This window comes from Taudactylus pleione, unplaced genomic scaffold, assembly GCF_031769625.1.
Source record: "Taudactylus pleione unplaced genomic scaffold, aTauple2 ptg000556l, whole genome shotgun sequence".
Lineage (NCBI taxonomy): Eukaryota > Metazoa > Chordata > Amphibia > Anura > Myobatrachidae > Taudactylus > Taudactylus pleione.
Genome location: NW_028284958.1, coordinates 23,153,961 through 23,176,119, shown reverse-complemented (window position 1 = coordinate 23,176,119; position 22,159 = coordinate 23,153,961). Strand labels below are relative to the sequence as shown.

General features: G+C 48.9%; 1 protein-coding gene across 2 annotated transcripts in view; it reads right to left on the bottom strand.

Moving 5' to 3' along the window:
• ZWILCH (zwilch kinetochore protein) overlaps positions 1–22,159 on the bottom strand; it is a 74,489-nt gene that overhangs the window by 23,643 nt on the left and 28,687 nt on the right. For both annotated transcript variants that reach the window (XM_088452762.1, XM_088452763.1), the window contains exons 6-9: positions 20,120–20,199; positions 19,326–19,481; positions 15,709–15,780; positions 15,457–15,550 (exon numbers count right to left, since the gene is read on the bottom strand). In XM_088452762.1, coding sequence (XP_088308888.1) covers positions 15,457–15,550; positions 15,709–15,780; positions 19,326–19,481; positions 20,120–20,199 — 402 coding nt within the window. The remainder of the gene's footprint in view (positions 1–15,456; positions 15,551–15,708; positions 15,781–19,325; positions 19,482–20,119; positions 20,200–22,159) is intronic.

Sequence of the window (22,159 nt, the reverse complement as noted above, 5' to 3'; positions counted from 1 at the left end):
CGAGTGCGAAGCACTGCCCTATCCCTATGGAAAATCAGAAAGGGAGGGTGACATGAGAGAGCCCCCAATTCTGACACCCTTCTGTCCGAAGCAATGGCCAGAAGAAACACAGTCTTAGCTGTAAGCCATTTGAAATCCACTGAGCCCAGTGGTTCAAATGGTGGTCCTTGGAGAGCCCTCAGGACCACAGCCAGATCCCAAGGAGCCACTGGAGGAACAAAGGGAGACTGAATACGAAGTACACCTTGCAGAAAGGTGCAGACATCAGGAAGAGTAGCAGTCCTACGCTGAAACCACACTGACAGGGCAGAAACCTTCACCTTCAGAGAAGCAAGGCAAAGACAGTGATCTAAGCCCGCCTGTAGGAAAGCCAAAACCCTGGATATCCTTAAGACCTGAGGATCAAAGAAAGTATGCCACACTGTGGTAAATTCTTGCAGACGCAGGCTTCCGAGCTCTGAGCATGGTGTTAACTACAGAGCTGAAAAAACCCCTGGACCTTAAGAGGGCTGTCTCAACAGCCACGCTGTCAAAGACAGATGACACAGGTCTGGGTAAAGACAAGGACCCTGAGACAACAGGTCCGGACGTTGAGACAACAGAACCGGAGTGTCTATGGAGAGACTCCGAAGATCTGAGTATCAGTGACGTCTGGGCCACGCTGGAGCTATCAACAGGAGCGTGCCTCCTTGTTGCTGGAATTTTCGAATTACTCGAGGAAGAAGGGAAAATGGAGGGAAGGGGTACACAAACCTGAGGGTCCACAGGACCGACAGAGCATCTACCAGAAGAGCCTCCGCGTCTCTTGTTCTTGACCCGTACACAGGCAGCTTGTTGTTGTGTCGGGAGGCCATGAGGTCTATCTCCGGAGGACCCCACTTGTTCACCTGTAGTTGAAACACCTCCTGGTGAAGAGACCATTCACCTGGATGCACATCTTGATGGCTGAGAAAGTCTGCTTCCCAGTTGAGTACTCCCGGTAAGGACACTGCCGAGATGGCAGGGAGATTGTCCTCCGTCCAAGCCAGAATACAGGACACCTCTGTCAGTGCCGCCTTGGCGGTTTATGTAAGCCACCGTGGTGGCGTTGTCCGACTGTACCTGCACAGGTTTTCCGTGGATAACATGTCTTGCTTGCTGAAGAGCTCTGAATACTGCCGAAGTTTCAAGATGTTTATTGGAAGCACAGATCCTGCTGATGTCCACCTGCCCTGGAACATGTGTGGACCCGTCACTGCTCCCCAGCCTCGGAGACTGGCGTCCGTTGTCAGAAGGACCCAGTTCGCTACCCAAAAGGGGCGTCCCCTGTTCAGGTGAGTCGACTGTAGCCACCAGGCCAGAGACACACGTACCTCCGGAGAAGGCACCATGGTCTGTGTCTTTATCCGATGGGGCAACCCATACCACCTGGAGAGGATCAATTTCTGCATAGATCTGGAGTGAAACTGGGCATATTCCATCATGTCGAACATTGACACCATGGAGCCCAGTAACCTCATCGCTGAGTGAAGACACTCTGCGGCTCTGAAGGCAATTGCGTACCTTTGCCTGTAATGTAGATATCTTTTCCTCCGTCACAAAGATCCTCTGTTGTTGAGAGTCCAACAGGGCTCCGAAATGGAGCATCCTCTGCGAGGGATCCAGGGTGGACTTCTTCCAGTTTATCAACCAGCCGTGATTCTGCAACACAGATATTGGCCCTGATTCAGACCCACTCGCAAGCGGCTGTCCGCTCGCAAGTGGGTCGATGGTCTGCACTGAGCATGCGCACGACGTAGGGAGCTCCGTCGTGCGCATGCGCCAGACGCGACGAGCGAAGGAAAGTCCTTCGCTCGTTGTGTCTGATCAAAGGGTGCGTGCTGTCGATGTTGATTGACAGCACGCCCCCTTTGGTGGGCGTGCCTCCCTGACGGGGGCGTTCCCACGGGAACGCCTCCCGTCAGAAGCCGGCCCACTGACATCACTAGTGATGTCAGTGGGAGTGATTTTGGCTCTGATAGAGCCAAAATCACTCCGGGGCTTGCAGTTGAAAACCTCAACCGCAGGCTCCAGCTCGCAGTTTCGATGGTTGCGATGGTCAAGACCATCGTGGCCATCAAACTGCACGCTCGTATAGGCTGTGGGTGGTGACCCACAGCTATACGAGCGTCCAAGAGGACGCTCCATTTTTATGGAGGGCGGCCCTCACTCAGAGCGTGCGCTCTGCTCAGAGCGTACGGCTCTGAATGAGGGCCATTGTCAGTTGCAGATGGCGCTGGAGGATCTCTGGAGACCCTGCTAACAACAGAAGGTCATCCAGATAAGGCAACAAGTGGACCCCCTGCATCCGCAGGTGGGCTGCCATGACCACCATGACTTTGGTAAATAGTCGAGGCGCTGTGGCCAGACCACAGGGCAGTGCCTGGAACTGGAAATGTTGGTCGAGCACTGCAAACCTGATGACTTGCTGGTGTGCTAAGATAATAGGGGCATGCAGGTAGGCGTCCTGAATATCCGACACCATGAAATCCCCAGGCTCCATTGCCAGAATAATGGAACGCAGGGTCTCCATCCTGAACAAAGGGACCCTCAAGGACTTGTTGAGGGATTTGAGGTTGAGGATGGGCCGGTAAGGTCTGTTGTGAAAAACCATCTGGGAGGCCTTCGCCGGAAGTTGAGGGCATACCCCCGAGAGACCACCTCTTGTACCCCAGTGTCCTTGGTAGTCTGGTACCAGCACTGGGCGAACTGAAGCAGGCGGCCTCCCACTCTGGGGTCCCCCAAGGGGAGGCTCGTCCAGTCAGGCTGAAGGCTTATCGTCCGACTTGGGAATAGCACATTTTGTACTCCAAGCCTGCTTCTTTGGCTTGGCAGATTTCCTGTTTCCTGACTGTCTCGGAAAGGACTGTATCTTGGACTTACCCTAGGCCCTATAAGGCCGAAAGGACGAAGTACCAGACCCTGATGGGACTGTAGTCGATGGCAAACATGCAGATTTAGCCAGCGTGGCCACAATTTTGTCCAGATCAGGACCGGTCCATTAAAGGGCAAGCATTCCAATCCCTTCTTGGAATTGCATCCGCTTTCCAAGAGCGCAACCACAGGGAGCGGCGAGCCGCTACTGCTGCCGAGGAGATTCTGGAAGTTGGGAGACCTATATCCAAGGCTGCCTCGTTAATGTACGTGACTGAGTCTCTGAGATTGCCAACTCCACTTGCTCAGCTGAGGATTCAGTATCCAGAGACGCCTCCAAGTTATCTGCCCAGCGCTCCATGGCTCTGGCCACCCAGCATACGGCCATAGCCAGTCTGGAAGCCCCTCCAGCAAGAGAATAAATGGATTTTAAACGTATTTCCACCTTGCGATCCGTAACATCTTTTAAGGAGGACATGGAGGGCATGGGCAATGTAGCACTCCTCACTAGGCGTGTGACATGAGAATCCACCTATGGAGGGGTTTCCCATTTGGAAAAATAATTATCCGCAAATGGGTATGCAAAAGCCAAGCGTTTTTGAGGCTGGAACCGCTTACCCGGATTATTCCACGCCTCCTCTAAATGATCCACTAACTGACCAGATAAGGGAGATGCCACTGTATTTCTTCTAACATCCTTAAAGAAGGCGTATTTAGATTTGGCCACGGGGGGGATCCTCATCCTCGATAACCAAGGCCGCACGGACTGCCCATATAAGGCCAGGTATATAGACTTTAGACTTAGACTCCACCTCCTTTGCACGAAGGGGTTCTTGGTCTGAAAAGTCAATAATTTCACCATCAGACGTCATGTCATCATCATCATACTGAGCCGTCTAAGACACTGAAGGCCGCAATGGTGACTCCCCCTGTAAAACAGGGGCTGTACCGTAGTGAACAATGAATTCACCCACACAGGAGATCTTCTTGGGCGAAACGGGAGACCCTGAGGTATCATCAACTGCCTGGGGAACCCCTGCATGGGTGATGAGTCTACAGTCTGCTGCGATAACCCCAAATGGGGAAACACAGTGGGCATCGCCGTCTGGCCCACAAGGGTTGTAAGTGCCTTAGCAAAACAAGCCCAGGGCGGTTCCTGTACAGGTGCAGTGACAGAAATTGGGTGTGATATGATTTAACATGCCCTGCATAAACACTCACATCTTGTTCACATCTCCCTCCGCTAACAGTACATTACATTACATGTGGTACATTTTAGCTGAAGAGGGTATTCCCGTTCACTCCCAGACATGGTGAGTGTAAACGGAGCGTATGTGACTCCCCACACAGAAAAAGACTTTGTTTACTGTGAGGCAATGAACACCCTGCAACACCGCACCACAAGGGCTTTAGTAGAGGAAGAACAGGGATAGTAAAATGGCTGACAGTCAAAAGTGAAAGTACCGTTAGACAGCGCTAGCATATAGTCACATACAATGCAGAAATAAAATAACCTGCACTACAAGCACTGTGATCAACTACACAGACCAGAGCCTGGTAGGAAACAGCGCTGCACACTCTGACCTTATCGGAGGAGAGGTATGCGGAGGGACCAGGACAGCGATGCCACCTGTATCAAACTCCAGCAGCGTTTGCACACTTCCTAGAAAATGGCCGCAGGACCGGCGGAGGAGTACTGACACAGCCTGCCAGACCGCTGTGGAAACGCACTGTGCAGCGGGGGAGGCGCCGGCTGTGAGACAGGGAAGGCGCACTTCCCCTGGCATGCTGTTAACCCCTGGGACTCTGGAGCATATCCATACTGCTGTAGCCCGCTGTCCCTGGTGGTCTAGTGGAAAGCGCAGGATCAGTACCTGGCTCCACGCGTGGACTGTCCCCAGTGAGCCCCCTGCCTGAGGGGCACATGACTGAATCGGCGGGTACCCTCCGCGAGAGCCTGCCGCTTACCTGACCACCTTGAATACAGCCACAGTCAGGGAAATTCCGGGGTCACTGCTAGCTGTGACCCCAGACTCCCGCCAGCATCCCCGGATCAGTACCGGCGTTCTGGTCCGGCGGGGTGAAGGAGCGACAGCATAGACGTCTGAGCTGACTGTCTATGCCTGGAAATAAACTTCAGGGGCTGTCAACAGCCCCCCTCTGAATATGGTGATCCGACTCAGAGCCGGGTACCTACGAAACTGGGATGCCTTGGCTTGGGGCAGGGTATAGGAGAGGGACCCCAGTGCATCCTGAGTGGCTGAAAACTTTAACTCTGAGGTGCCCAAGGTCTGCCGCCATCACCTATACCCCAAAAGTATCCTGTGGATACCCTATGGACCCTGAAGTAGAAAAATTTAATTCAAACATCTGTAACATCCTTGAGTGAGGATGCGGATGGAATAGGTAATGTAGAGCTCCTGATCAACCGTGTCACATGAGCATCTACGGTCGGAGGGACTTAGTACATTCACCAGGTGAAAGTGGATACAGAGATGTTAACTTCCTTGTAGAATGGAAACGTCTATCTGGAGTGCTCCATGCTTCAAGCCATGAGTTCCGTCAGCTGCTCAGACTGAGGAAAGTAATCGTTTACCACTTTCTGATGCCTAAAGACCGGAGTCTTAGTATAGAGGAAGAGGAGGTCCCGTCTAAATATAAGAATGGATCTAACCGCTCTTACCAGAGAGGGGACATCCATGGAGGATTGGTGGTCTTCCCCAGCCAAGAGAGACCCAGAAGAGGAACCATGTGTATTCTCATCTGATTATGTGTTAGAGTCCCCAAGCTGCACCTGATGGGATACTCTCTTATGCCCATGCTTAATGGTAACTGGTCCATTCGCTTGCACCACTTGCTGAGCAGTGGTAGACGGTGGAACCATACTCTGACTTGAGTGAGAATAGGCATCCATCCAGAAAGTATGCATGGGGGGCATATCCATAGCAGGATGTAACTGCTGCAGGTACCCCATAGCGGGAGGCCGTACCGGAGCTGCTGCCCGGTCCAGTAAATGCAACATAACCCGACACCAAGAGGACACCCAGGGTGGCTCTTGTACAGGAGCTGGTGTACCGGATTGGAGAGGTGGCTCCTTATAACAGCCAGCACACAAACCATCTTGTCTGAAATCCTGAGCTGACAGGCCCATCAAACAGGATTTACATGAAACCAGCACAGGAGACTCAACCTCCTGCTTCCCTTTAACATATCAATGTATAAAAGATACAAGGTATAAATGCAATGCAAGTACCAGTATTTGTGAAGTACACAGAAAACCCCACACACCTTGTACAGAGCGATGAGGAGAAAAACAGTGATAGTAATAACTGAAAGTCAGAAATAAAAGGCAGTATCAATACAGCAGCTAGCACAAGTCACATAATATAAGATATGGTAAGAACTTACCTTTGTTATCTCTATTTCTACGAAGTCCATAGGGTTCCACAGGATACCTTGGGGTATAGGTGATGACGTCAGGCATCGGGCACCATAGAGTTAAGTTTTCAGCCTCCCAGGATGCACTAGGGTCCCCCTCCTATACCCCGCCCCCGAGCCAAGGCATCTCAGTTATGTACCAAGCCATAGGCCGGAGGAAGAGAAGGAAGAGAGAAAAAAGGTCTGGATACACACAAGAATCACATTCTCACCAGAGGGAGACGGAAAAACCGGTGACCAGAGCAAAGCCCATCTGCAGCACAGGTGCGACAGGGCGGGAGTCCTATGGAACCATATGGACTTCGTAGAAATAGAGATAACAAAGGTAAGTTCTTACCATATCTCATATTTTCTACATCAGGGTTCATAGGGTATCCACAGGATACCTTGGGGATGTCCCAAAGCAGTATCCTTTAAGGGTGGGGACGCTCCTGTGCTGAAAGGAGAATCCGCCGCCCGAAGGAAGCATCCTGAGAGGCAAAGGTGTCAAACACGTAATACCTTACAAAGGTATGGACCGAGGACCATGTGGCAGCCTTGCAGATCTGGACTGCAGAGGCACCACGTCGAGCAGCCCACGAAGGACCCACAGACCTAGTGGAATGAGCCCTCACAGAGGAAGAACCGGAAAGCCTTCATGAAGATAAGCTTCAGAAATGGCCATACGAATCCAGCCTGCCAAAGTTTGCTTTGAAGCAACCAACCCTTTTTACGGAAGCCATAGAGGACAAACAAGGCGTCCAACTTCCTAAACGAAGAAGTGCGGTCAACTTAAATCCTTAAGGCCCGCACAAAGTCCAAAGTGGCCTCACCCACTGAAAGATCAGGTGAGTTAAAAGCCGGCACAACGATTTCCTCGTTGATGTGAAAACTGGAAACAACTTTAGGAAGGAAACCAGGACGAGTGTGCAGCACCGCCCTGTTCCTATGAAAAATCAGAAAAGGGGGTCTACATGAGAGAGCCCCTAAGTCAGAAACACATCTGGCCGAAGCAATGGCCAGAAGGAAAATTGTTTTAGCTGTCAGCCATTTGAGGTCCACTGAGCCCAGTGGTTCAAACGGCGGTCCCTGGAGAACCCTCAGGACCACAGCTAAATCCCAAGGCGCCACAGGTGGAACAAAAGGTGGCTGAATTCTGAGAACACCTTGCATAAAGGTGCCCACAACAGGGATTGCAGCAATCCTACGATAAAACCAGACAGATAGGGCAGACACCTGCACCTTCAGAGACGCAAGGCGAAGCCCATGGTCCAGTCCCGCCTGTAGGAAAGCTAACACTCTAGACAGACGGAACTCCCGAGGAGCATAACCTCTCGGCCGACACCACTGGAAGAACGTATGCCACACACGGTGGTATATCCTTGCAGAGGATGGTTTCCGAGCCCCTAGCATTGTTTGCACTACAGAGCTGGAAAACCCCCTGAACATTAACATGACCGTCTCAACAGCCACGCCGTCAAAGACAGCCGAGTCAGGTCCGGGTGAAGACAAGGACCCTGTGACAGAAGGTCCGGGCGTAACGGCAACCGCAGAGGAATGTCCACGGACAGTCTGAGAACCAGTGCCTCCGGGGCCACGCGGGAGCTATCAACAGGAGCGTCCCTCCTTCCTGTTTGAATTTCCGGATTACCCATGGAAGAAGGGAAAACAGAGGAAAGAGTTAAGCAAACCGGAACGTCCACCGGACGGACAGAGCATCCACCAGAGACGCCTTTTTGTCTCTTGTGCGAGACCCGTACACCGGCAACTTGTTGTTGTGCCGTGACGCCATGAGGTCGATCTCTGGAAGACCCCACCTGTCCACCAGAAGTTGAAAGACGTCCTGGTGCAGAGACCATTCCCCCGGATGAACGTCCTGGCGACTGAAAAAGTCTGCCTCCCAGTTTAGGACTCCCGGGATGAATACTGCTGATATGGCCGAGAGATTGCGCTCTGCCCAAACCAGGATTCGGGACACCTCTATGAGAGCCGCCCGACTTCGGGTTCCTCCTTGCCGAATTATGTAGGCCACGGTGGTAGTGTTGTCCGACTGGAACTGCACTGGGTGACCTTGGAGAACCCGATGTGCCTGCTGGAGAGCATTGAAAACCGCGCGGAGCTCCAAGTTGTTTATTGGAAGCTCTGCTTCCGCCCGAGTCCACCTGCCCTGGAACAAGTGTGGACCCGTGACTGCTCCCCAGCCCCGAAGACTGGCGTCCGTTGTCAACAGGACCCAATTCGCCTCCCAGAACGGACGACCCTTGTTGAGATGGGTCGTCTGCAACCACCAGGCTAGGGACAGGCGAACCTCCAGAGTGAGCACCATCGTCTGGGATTTTAGACTCTGAGGCAGTCCATTCCATTTGGACAGGATCAATTGCTGCTGAGGTCTGGAGTGAAACTGGGCATATTCCACCATGTCAAATACTGACACCATGGAGCCCAGTAACCTCATCGCCGAGTGCAGAGACACACGGCGATTCTGCAGACAACTGCAAGGCAGAGATCTTTTCCCCAGTCACAAAGATCCTTTGCTGTCCGGAGTCCAATAAGGCTCCGAGGTGCAGAATCCTCTGAGACGGGATCAGGGTGGACTTCTGCCAGTTTATCAACCAGCCGTGCCATTGCAGTACCGCAATGGTCAGGTCCAAGTGGCGTAGAAGGAGCTCTGGAGATCCTGCCACCAACAGAAGGTCGTCCAAGTACGGCAACATGCGGACTCCCTGCAGCTTAAGGGAAGCCGCCATGACCGCCATCACCTTGGTGAATACACATGGTGCTGTCGCCAGCCCAAAAGGTAACGCCCGGAAGTGAAAGTGGTCGTTGCAGATTGCAAACCTGAGGAACTGTTGATGGCGTAAAAGAATAGGGACATGCAGGTAAGCGTCCTGTATGTCCAACGACACCATGTAATCCCCAGGTTCCAGCGCCAGAATGATGGACCGTAGGGTCTCCATCCAAAACCTTGGCACCCGCAAAGACATGTTGAGTGCTTTGAGGTTGAGTATCGGACGGAATAGAAACCCTGGCCCCTCTGGGAGAATGGAACAGGCACTATAACTCCAGCCTGGAGCATAGTGTCCAAAACCTTCCGCAGTTCCAAGGCTTTGTTCCGGTCTGATGGAAGACCCGTGGTGAAGAATCGAGATGGGGGCCTGTGCCAAAAGGAGAGGGCGTACCCGTGAGAAACCACCTTGAGAACCCAAGGTAGGCCCGGACCGTCAGGCCGCAGGCTTGTCATCTGGCTTAGGGGCCGGACGTCTGGTACTCCAGGCCTGTTTCCGGGGCTTGGCCGATTTTTGGGGGCAAGCCTGACGGGGAAAAGACTGTGCTTTAGGCCTACCCTGGGCCCTGTAAGGCCAAAAGGACGACGTCCCGGAACTGGAAGGAACTGCAGCAGAAGGGAGACATGCAGGTTTGGCTGCCGCCAGCGTGGCTACAATTTTGTCCAGATCCGGACCAAATAGGACTTCTCCATTAAAAGGCAAAGCTTCCAAGCCCTTTTTGGAATCAGCGTCCGCCTTCCAAGATCGCAACCATAAGGTGCGACGAGCAACTACAGCTGCCAAAGAAATCCGAGACGCCAGGGTACTGATATCCAAAGCCGCTTCAAGTGGCCGAATCCAGGAGATTGCCTATCAACTCGGTCTGTTCAGCCGAACAGTCGGAATCGAAAGACGCCTCCAAACTATCAGCCCAGCGCTCCATAGCTCTGGCTACCCAACAAATGGCCATAGCCGGCCTAGCTGCCCCCCCCCCCGCAAGGGAATAAACGGACTTTAGGCAGATCTCCACCTTACGGTCCGTAGCATCCTTCAAGGAAGACATGGAGGGCATGGGCAATGTGGCACTACGAACTAGGCGTGTCACATGAGAATCCACCTGTGGAGGGGATTCCCACTTAGAAAAATAATTATCTGCAAACGGATAAGCCACCGCCAAGCGTCTCTGAGGCTGATACCGTTTGCCAGGATGTTTCCACGCCTCCTCTAAATGGTCCCACTAACTGACCCGAAAGAGGAAACACTGTGGCGTCACCCTTAATATCTTCATCCTCAATCACTAAAGCTGTGCGGACTGCCCGAATAAGTCCAGGAATATACACCTTGGACCTAGCATCCGATTCTTTAGTACGGAGAGGTTCCTGGTCAGAAAAATCCAGAATCTCCCCATCATCAGACGTCACGTCGTCATCCTCATAAGGAGCAGACAGAGACGCCACCGGCCGCTTATGTGGCCGCAACACACGTCCAACAAGTGCTGTACAGAACTTGTCAGTGAATTAACTCACGCAGGCTCCTAAGAGACTTGGGGAGGGGAAATAGGGAGACTGTGGAGTACCATCAATTGTCTCGGGAAACCGTGCATGGATGACGACACCACTGACTGCTGGGACAATCCCATCTGTAAGAACGCAGGCTTCGGAGCTAACTGGCCCACGAGGGTTGTAAGCGCTTTGGCGAAACAAGCCCAGGGCGGCTCCTGTACCGGAGCCGTGACAGTAACTGGCGGCGCCAATAAATAACACTGCCGACATAGCCCCTCTGCGTTACCCTCCCCCTCCGCTATTGGTACCTTGCATGTAGTACACATAAGCTGGAGAGGAAAATCACTCTCAGACATGATGATAAGTATGTGACCCCTCTCACTGATACTTGTTAGTACAGTGTGAGACCACCCTGCAATCACCGCACCGCAAGGGCTTTAGCAGAAAAAGATCAGGGACAGTGAAATGGCTGACAGTAGAAAGTGAAAGTACAGGCAGCAGATGCTAGCAGAAGTCACATACAATGCAAAGAAATCAATTCCTGCACTATCAGGGCTGATTCTCAACTACACAGACACAGAGCCTGGTAGGACACAGCGCTGCATACACAGACCTTAAACCAACGGAGGAGAGGTATGCCGGGGGACCCAGACCGCGATGCCACCGATCTTCAGCGTCCAACAACGCTCGCCATGCTTCCAGGAAAAATGGCCACCGAGGAGCAGAGAGGCGGCCGGCCTGGGGGAGGAGCGCTGCCACAGGGCCAGTCAGCAGAGCAGAGAGGGCTGTGTGCAGAGGGGGAGGCGCCGGCTGTGTTACAGGGAAGGCGCGCTCCCCTGGCATGCATTTAACCCCTGGGACGCCGCAGCACTACCGCTCACCCGCGGTCCCAGGGGGGGAAGTGGAAGCGCAGGTTAGGTACCTGGCTCCACGCTGCAACCAGTCCCCAGGGAGCCCCCTGCCTGGGGACTCTGGACCGTGTGTCAGCAGGGTCCCACCGTGGGACCCCACTGCTTACCTGCTGCCCCCTTGGATCCGGCCATGGTCCCAAACATCTGGGGTCACCGCTAGCTGTGACCCCAGATGCTTACCAGCATCCCCGGATCAGTACCAGCGTTCTGGTACCGGCGAGGGTGTAGGGAAGACAGCATGGACGTCAGTACTGACTGTCCATGCTGTACATCCAGATGAGCAGCCACAGCTGCTTTGAAGAAAACTTCAGGTGCTATTCTTAGCCCCCCTCTAACAGGTGCATCCGACTCCGGCCGGGCACCAAACGAAACTGAGATGCCTTGGCTCGGGGGCAGGGTATAGGAGGGGGACCCTAGTGCATCCTGGGAGGCTGAAAACTTAACTCTATGGTGCCCGATGCCTGACGTCATCACCTATACCCCAAGGTATCCTGTGGGTACCCTATGGACCCTGATGTAGAAACAATGCATATGCAATTTAATTGCAATGGGCTCTGAATCAACTGACCAACATCCAAGACTTGGTAGGATGTAGAACACTATATACCTGACCCAGGGGAGAGGTATACAGGGAGACAAACCTAAACCTTCTGAAAAAAAAACCCAGCTACGTCAGAGCACTGATGGAGGGTAGGAGGAACAACCCAAACGCAGGAAACTATCGTAGGATCTCCGTCTGGGTCGGGGGCTGTCGGGGGAGAGCCTACCTCCTCTAGGCTGCATCAACCGGCCAGGTACGCTGGACTCATAGCAGTAGATGCATCTACTGCCGATTCCCGGCGTCAGACTATAAGGCCCCGGTGGTCTTGTGAGGACGAGGACTGTCTCGGGCCCTCACTGCAGCGGCTTCTGGTGCATCTCCAGCACCGGAAGCAAGGACTGCAGCGAGCGATTCCCCATAAAAGAGGAATCGCCTTACCTGACATTTCCGTGCGTCCGATTGCAGTCCGGGTCTCCAGCGTCGCTGCTAGCTAAGCTCCGCCGTGACCCGCCAAAATCAGCAGAGACGGTACTGGTGTTGCGGCACCGGCGGAGGTAGGAGTTGCAGTGCATGAGTCTTGTTAGGACGCTCAGCACCGCTAACCCCATAATAATAAAAAACTAAATTAAAGCTTGGAACTGCCTGAGCAGTCCCCTGTTAAAAAGGTGCATCTCTTGCTGAGCACCAAACAAAAAACTGAATGCCTGTGGCTGGGGGCCGAGTGTATATGGAGAACCAGGGCATTTTGGGAGCTAAAGCTTTGACTGTTTGGTGCTTGGATCCCTCCAACCACATACCCTAAGGTAGTTCCTGTGGACCCTATGGAACCTGAAGACAAAAAAAAAAGAAAATCCTTAAAGGCTGTAAAAACTTAAGCTAAAAGGTGTGATAGGTCTGATATGATCGAGCGTTACATAATACTATTGCAACAGGCCTGAGAGGTGCAACAGCCTAGTCAACATGCCCAAAGCTGCTTTAAGTTACTGCAGATGGTCTGGCGCCTTGCAAATTCATCCTTGTGTTTTAATGGTGCAATTAAGCACTATATCAGGTTGCTGGACAACGGTTACCTATACTACTATTTTTTTCTTTTAAATATGCAGTAATATTACAAAAAGCAACAACCAGTCTTCAAAATGGTTTGGCACTGGATTAAGTGAAATAAAATACCTAACATTACTAACCTGCACTCTAACAATCAGGGGAGGAAAGGCTAGCCCATCTGGTTCAATCCCACAGAAGAGCTACTGTAGCAAATTGCTGATGCAGTTAATGTTGGCTATGATAGAAAGGTGTTAGAACACAGTGCATTGCAGCTTGCTTCATGTGGGGCTATATAGCCACTGACTGGTCAGAGTGCCCATGCTGACCCCTGTCCACCGCCAAAAGCACCTACACTGACCACGTAAGCATCAGAACTGTACCATGGAGCAATGGAAGAAGGTGGCCTGGTCTGATAAATCACTTTCTCTTTTACATCATGCAGACCTGGGGAAGAGATGGCACCAGGATGCACTATGGGAAAAAGGCAAGCCGGCGGAGGCAGTGTGCCATACTGCAGAAATTGTTCAGGAATGGTTTAAAGGAACATGACAGAGTTGAAGGTGATAACTTGGCCTCCAAATTCCCCAGATCTCAATCCGATCAAGCATCTGTGGGAGGTGCTGGAAAAAACAAGTCTCAGTCATAGAGGCCCCCCCTCGCAACTTACAGGACTTACAGGATCTGCTGCTAAAGTAATGGTGTCAGATACCACAGAACACCTTTGGAAGTCTTGCGGAGTTCATGCCTCAACTGGTCGCAATAGGAATATCGACCTTAGATTAAACAAAAGGATAATGAGACTGGTAGAAATAGGGCAAAGGAAAACTTCCAAAGAGATATGAACTGAACTTCAAGGTCAAGGTCAGTTTCTGATCGCACTATCCAATGCTTTTTGAGCCGCAGTGAAAGACGACCCAGCCAGACAGGAATTTGCTAAAATGAATATTGACAAGCACAATGATTATGGGAGAAAGAGCTGATGTGACCTGCCAAAGACAAAAATTTAATCTTTAAAAGAAAAGAACACCATACCTACTGTGAAACATGGAGGAGGCTCGTGATATTTTGGGTCTGCCTTGCTGCATCTTGCACTGGGTATCTTGAATATATGTAGGCCAATATGAAATCTCAAGACTATCAAGGCATTCTGAAGCGAAACATACTGCCCCATGTATAAAAGTCCTGTCTCAGTCGCAGGTCATGGGTCCTCCAACAGTACAATGACTCAAATCACACAGCTAAAAGCACCCAAGAATGGATAAGAGCAAAACATTGGATTATTCCGAAGTGGTCTTCTATGAGCCCTAATTTGAATCCTATTGAACATCTATGGAAAGAGCTAAAACATGCAGGTTGGAGAAGGCACCCATCAAACCTAAGACAGCTGAAGCAGTCGGCTCCGGAAGGGTGGGCCAAACTATCTCTATGCAGGTGCAGAAGTGTCATTGAGAGTTACAGAAATTGCTTGATTGCAATGAATGCCTCTATAGGTTGTACAACAAAGGGCCACATCATTTTTGTCCATGCCATTTTCATTTCTTTTATTAATTAAAAAAAAAAATCTGATAAATCAAAAATCAATTGCAAAGTCAGATTTCTATTAAATATGGAATGAACATTAATGGATGGACATTAGTTTTGTCAGTTTCAAGTTTTTTGATGTAAGGATACTAACACATTTGTCCACATCTGTACATACAGTATGGGAATACTGTCAGTAGTTATTCTATATATAGCCATATACACGTCTGTACACTTTAAGTACTGCAGCATGTGCAGTAAGCATCAGTCACAGAGGCTCCCTCCATGCACGGTTTCTCACTGGGGGAAGCAATCGGGAAGCCGACTGCCTATATACCGGCAGCCGGCTTCCCGACTAGATGTAGACGCCCGCATTTCCCCGACGCCGGTAGACCGGCGCCCGGCATCACGATCGTAGTGATGCCAGGCGCCGCGAGCGGACAGCCGCGGGGGGGGGGATTATTTAGGTTTAGGGCTCCCGGGGGGACTTAGGGGGTGGTTAGGGTTGGGCACTTAGAGGGGGAAGTTAGGGTTAGGCACCCCTAAGGAGGGTTAGGGTTAGGGGGGTTAGGTTAGTGGATACTTACCTATCTACGATCGGGATTTCCAGCGCTGTCGGGCTTCCGCTGCGTTGCACTCTGCTCCTGTCAGGCTGCCGCTGACGGGAATCAAACCGCGGTATATCATACCCATTCACTCACTGGCTATACACAGGTAGTGTGCTCTGACTATTAATACCAGTTGCAATGCTAGAATTGTTTCAGGATATATTTGTTACTAGAAGCTCAGTTATAGAAAGATTACAGGGAGTGGAATCCAGCAATAAATATGCAGAAAGAGTCACAACACAGAACCATAATCACCATTCAATAGCTCCTGAACCAGCTCTACAGCAGACTTGGTATCACAGGTCTCTGGCCACTCCGTAACCCCAGTTTTCAAACCTTCAGCCAAAACCTGGTCAGAAGGGAACCAAAGCAGAAATCATCCTTTAATGATGAACCAGTTCTTTTGCCATAAGAGTATTTTCTTGCATTCACAGGTCTTCATTTGTTGATATTTTAAGCAGCCTCAATGGAAGTGAAAATGTAAATGTGAAATCGGAATATAGCTACCAGTAGAAAATCCAGCTCTTTATACACAGGGTACACCGGACTCCTGGGATCTCCAGATTCAACTTTGATATTCTGAAAAATGTAAAAGAATGAAATGCAAACACAATGCTTATACACAGATTTAGCTTAAGCTTTAAATGCATTATTCATCACTGTATAAAAACTATTAATAAAACACGCACAGTATATCAATCCCTTCTGCTCAATGCAAGGATGTTACCATTCAGAGCTCCCTCCCTCACCAGCGCGGCGATGAGTATAGAATGCTGAGTGGCAGAAAGTGTGTCCAATCCCATTGCAGTGAAGATGTTTCTCCCCCTCCCTAGTGCTTTATCGAAATTAAAAATTACATTCCATAGTGTACGATTTCATGTTCCCTTTCATTGCAGCTGTATTAGGTAATAATTTGAGTATTAGTGATCTGATAGTATGCCAGATAACCAAAACATTAGAAAGAGGAAGAAACATTTATATTAGGAATACAACTGGAGAGCACTGTGGTGCTGGGGAGGGAGAGAACATACAAGTAGATATAATATTCCAGATCATATACACACTGTGCAGTTGGAGGGGAATCTCCATAGCAATGTTACTGTACATAAATCCCTGTCATTCATGTATACCTTGTACATCATTTAGAGGTTGGGAGGAGAGTACACTCTGCATAGTAACATAATTGTACATATATTGTGCTGGTGTGGTTCAAGTGACAACAAATCTGTGCAATTAGTTTAAACAGGTCTCAGCATGGTAGCACCTCTGATAATGTTGTAATTAGGTTTTGCAGCCCAATCCCCCCCCCTTTTTTCCCCATGTATTTGTATTTAAGGTACACTTGAAGGTGCGAGACCCCTTCTCTTGGGCTAGCACTCCTCCTACCTGCCCCAGGTGATTTTAATTAGTATTGGTCCTTGCATTGCAGTACACACATGTAATGGGCACTATTACAGGTAAGTCGTAGATAAATTTATACAATGTGTCAGTATTAGGGATGTTAGGGACCCACCTGATGAGGTTCACCTTGAAGTGGTAGGTGGGCAAACAACTTTGGCCATACATGTACTAAGAACCTCTATATAACACCATGTTAACTGACAGTTTATTATATATTTTTATATTTGTTATTCTTAGTATTAATAATAAACTATTGGGGACACAGCTGAATAGGCCTGTAATTCAAGTGCTAGCACCTAATACATTCCTCTCTATTGTTACAACCAGCATTAGTCCAAGCAGGGGGTCAAACGGTGAACCCATCCTACTTCATAGAAAGACTGTTTTGCTTCATCACTCAGTGACATGAGGTGAGGTCAATGGCTGGGGAGGCAGAGTCTAATTTACAGATACATATAGGAACCCCAGGGTTCATGTGGGCATTATACAAAGGTGCAGGAGTAAACAGTGCTGGAAATTTGGTGTGTTTCGATCAGGGATGTACGGAAAAGGTAGACAGGGGAGGCAGTGCCTCACCTGCCATACACTTTTTACTCCAGAAAGATTAGAATATTACTAGTTATTTATATAGCGCACACATATTCCGCAGCGCTTTACAGAAATACAAAAGACATATAGTATATGTGCTAGACAAAATACAAAGATGATATTTATATTTTCTTTAAAATTTTTCTTATACTGTAACTAATGTTATGCTGCAGTGATCGTGCCGAGTAAAAAAAAAAAATTGTGCGTCTCAGGGACCAATCACTAAATTTGGGGTCTTACTACACTTTCTGGGTTCAATCACATATTATGGGGGGTGAGGACAGGCAGCAGTTTGGACAGTGCTGGGGGAAGGTAGCAGTTGGGTTAAGGGCAAGCGGCAGTTGGAGTAGACCTGGGGGTAAGGGCAGGGAGAAGTTGGGGTAGAGCTGGTGCTAGAGGGGAGGCGGAGCTGGAGGTAGGGAGGGGTAAGTGCAGACAGCAGTTGCAACAGTGCTTGGGGCAGATAGTGCTGGGGGTAGGAAGGGGCAAGGGTAGATAGCAGCTGGGGCAGTACTGGGGGGCAAGGAATAGGTTAGGGGCAGGCAGTACTAAGGGTAGGGAGGGGGGTAAGGGTAGATAGCAGCTGAGGCAGTACTGGGGCAAGGAGTAGGTTAGGGACAGGCAGTACTGGGGGTAAGGGGGGGTGCACACAGTTAACAGTCAGGGTAAATGGGAAATACAGCTAGAGTCAAGGCTAGGGAAGAAATGCACAGTTACAGGCAGGGAGGGTTAGGCGGATGTACACAATTACACAGTAACAGTTAAGGGGGGCTCTGCACAATGATGACGACAGGCTGTGACTGACCTGTCTGAGCTCGGGGTCTCTTCTCTGTCACTGGCCATCAGAGCTCGGTATACCGGGAGCACTTCCCCTGTATATGCAGAGAGTCCCCATAGCAGCTCCGGACCAGAGCCCCGACCGCTGTCCCAGTCTCATTGTGATGATGCAGAGTCTATCTGGAGAATGCGCTAGCGGGCATGGAAGGAGGGCAGGAGGTGGTGTCAGGCAACATTTGGATCAGATGCTGCCGGCAGCGATTGGTTGAGGACACGCTGCCAGCAACTACTGATTGAGGAGAATTCGCCACCAGCGGGTGGTTGAGAATTCGCCGGCGTTGAATGTCTGCTGCGGTGCTGCACACACAGCAGGTCCTGCAGGACCCGCTCAGTTTTAAAAACCGGGACCCAAACTTCCTGTAGCGTGTAAAAACGCGATATAGCGTGTATTTTGCGATCACCGTGCTGAAATGCATACACTTATAAAAAGACTGTTAAACAACACCTTGCGTCCAGTGGAGATCACACCTTGATCCTTGCTTTTGTAAGTGCCCACATCGAAGTCACAAGTCATACTTATAACAAAGGAACTGGTCAATTGTGTCCAGGGTACAACATACATTTACTGTCGAAGTGCATAAACGGCTCATCAAGATTTCATAATATAAAATTATATATCACACACACACACAGTATATGCCCCAAGTTTGTTTTTAGGCTTCTGTTTGGTGCACAAAAGCAAATTAGCAGGCTTGATTGTCAGACCACCTGCGAGAGGCTGATAAAGGGTGTGTCAGTCTCTGCAGCCAGTATTTCCCAGTCTGGGGATCAGGTCAGAGACCCTTCAATATACCTATGCATTTCTCTTCAAATTACTGAATTCATTTACAGAGGGAGAGGCACATCTTTCTTCTTGGGACCCTTTCCAAACCAATATTGCGGGTGGTGCGACCTGCGCCACTGTCCATGGTGCAAGGCCTGTCTCTGGTCCCTGAATGCACTTCATCTCGCTTCTCCAGTACTGCGAGACATGATGCTGTCAGCGCAGAAGAGTCAGAGAGAATAACAGCAGTGGGCAAGCTGGTAAAGTATCGGGTGTTAAAAGTGTGTGTGAGGTGGTGGCAGGAAACAGGGTGGGAGGGTTATTGGTGGTGACAAAGAAAAAGCCAGCCTGGGCTGTAAGACTGTAGGCACGGTGCCGCATATTACGTTATATTATTTTTGAGTATCATGACAGCATGAAGAAGACCACCGCCTCCGGTTGGCTCACAGTTGGGTTGCACAACTACTTAGTCCAAGTCAAAAAGAGTGGAGAAAAAAATGACACACAAGATATTACATTTCTGTGATTGTTATACCAGTGTTGAAGCAGAAGTCAGAGGTGGGATCTGTAGGATGTGGTCCACACCATTCCACACAAAGTCCACCGTGACACTTGTTTGTGATTCTATAATGGAGTTTTCCACTGTGCAGTTGCTAAATAAGTCATACTGAGCAAATCCTTTTGTCTGCATCTAGAAGAAATGAATAAAATCAAGTAGGATTTGCAGGACTATTGTTAATTCCACCAAAAAGAGATCACTCCCATTAATCACCTGCTGCATGGCAGACCATGATTTACTGTCTGTGTACAGGCAATTTGTAATGTATTGTAATAAAAGACAATAATGTATCTTCATAAAATACTTATTACCAGTTTATATATTCATCACCAGTTATTTATCTAGCAGATACATATTCCACAGTGCTTTACAGGGAATATTTTGTCATTCACATCAGTCCCTGCTCCAGTGGAGTTTACAATTTATAGTCACACACACACACACACACACACACACACACACACACACACACACACACACACTAGGGTTAGCTTTTTGTCAGGAACCAATTAACCTACCAGTATATTTTTGGAGTGTGAGAGGAAACCGGAGTACCTGGGGGAAACCCACGCAAGCACAGGGAGAATATTTAAACTCCAAACAGTTAGGGCTAACTAACCATTATATATGCAAGTCTCAAATATATTTATAGCTGTACAAACGATAAGTTCTGATGTTATGGCTTCATACTTATTAGGAAACAATGCCTTTATATAATCAGGTAACATACACAAAAAACCATTATTACTGAAATTAGGACACAAACTTACAGCAGACGAATGATGTCTCTCCTTGTGGGATTTTTTGAGAGTAACCAGGCTTGGGAAAGAACTTTTGTCAGAAGTTGGACCTAAAAACAGAATTCTTCACTCAATTACAGATAAACATAAATATCTTTCTAAAACACTTATGGCTCTTTCATATATTCTTATTGCTGCATGCGAGAGTGCTTTAAATGTGAATTACTGAAATGCATGCAGAGTGCATGAATAACCACCAGGTAATGAGAGAAGTATAAAACATGAAAGACACAAAATGCTAGGAAACCAGTATGATGATGATAGAGTGTCATATTAAGAAAGGACTCACTTTTTAAAATCTGTGTTTTTACATATGAGGACATAATTAAAAATCATATAGTTCTAACAACATCTCATTAGAATTATAAATATGATCTCATGTAACAAACATTTTACTGTATCATTATTCAACAAAAATAAAAAAGCCACGTGTTAAAAAGGAATTACATCCCATGATTCCGCAGCCGTAACTTGATGTTACGCAGATCTCTGTGTGAGATTGCAAGTCTCACATTATGACATGTGTTAGTAATATTAGGGCTGTTAAGGACCCATCTAATGTGGTTCACCTTGACGTGGTGTATGGGCAAACATGTACTAAGAACCTCACTTACACTGCTTGTTAATTGGAGGGTTTTTCAGGATTGTTTAGACTATTATTGTTCTTAGTACTTAGATTGCGCACCTGCAGTTTTTATTCGCTGCATTGTACTACAAGTCTCTGCATGGTAGCACCTCTTATGATGTTTAAAATTAGGGTGTGCAGTCCAAGCCCCCTCCCCTAAATCTCACATTATATTTGAGAGAAATAGTCAGCATGAGACAAACCCAACTCTTCTTGAGATTACTCTGGAGGACCTGGATCTGGGCAAATAGAACATTTAAATATGTAGATCATGGCTCCAAGCACCTTTAAGCAGATGTGAATGGGGGTGCAGAGAGTCTACTGGCAGCAAGACGTTGTGGAAATCAAAGCTGAAGATGGGACCAGGAGGTCATCGAAGGTAGTTGAGGTGAAGATGATAACCACTTGACAGTAAATCAGTCACCATCGCTTTGGTCAGCACCAACAGAGAGAATGTCAGGCCAGAAGGAAGCACTGGAAACTCAGCCAGCCTTTCTCACTGTAAAGCACAGGAAATTCTGTCACCCACTGCAGATCAATTTATGGAGATGATCATTAAGGTATCTTGAAATTGGCCATCTTGGATTCAACTCCAATTTTTTTGTACTGTGAAGGTAGTCTTGAAACATATCAAACAGATGCAGAATTTCATAAGAAAAACAATGGTGTTCTTCGTTTTAACGTATATTTATTCATTCTCGAGTTTTAGCTGATTTTTCTTTTGCAGGTAATGACATTAATAACAATAGCACTGACACAAACAGAACGTTTTGAGACTGGTCTTGATATCTGGAGAATGCTGCACACGTGCTATTGCAAATTATTTCAACCATCTATGGGCAAAATCTACACTTCTAAAAACGGTCACTTTAGTAAATAATATGAGATATGGGAAGAACTTACCTTTGTTATCTCTATTTCTACGAAGTCCATACGGTTCCACAGGATACCTTGGGGGTATAGGTGATGACGTCAGGCATCGGGCACCATAGAGTTAAGTTTTCAGTCCTCCCAGGATACACTAGGGTCCCCCTCCTATACCCCGCCCCCGAGCCAAGGCATCTCAGTTAGTTACCAAGCCATAGGCCGGAGGAGGAGAAGGAAGAGAGAAAAAAGATCTGGATACACACAAGAATCACATTCTCACCAGAGGGAGATGGAAAAACCGGTGACCAGAGTAAAGCCCATCTGCAGCACAGGTGCGACAGGGCGGGAGTCCTGTGGAACCCTATGGACTTCGTAGAAATAGAGATAACAAAGGTAAGTTCTTACCATATCTCATATTTTCTACTTCAGGGTCCATAGGGTATCCACAGGATACCTTGGGGATGTCCCAAAGCAGTATCCTTTAAGGGTGGGGACGCTCCTGTGCTGAAAGGAGAATC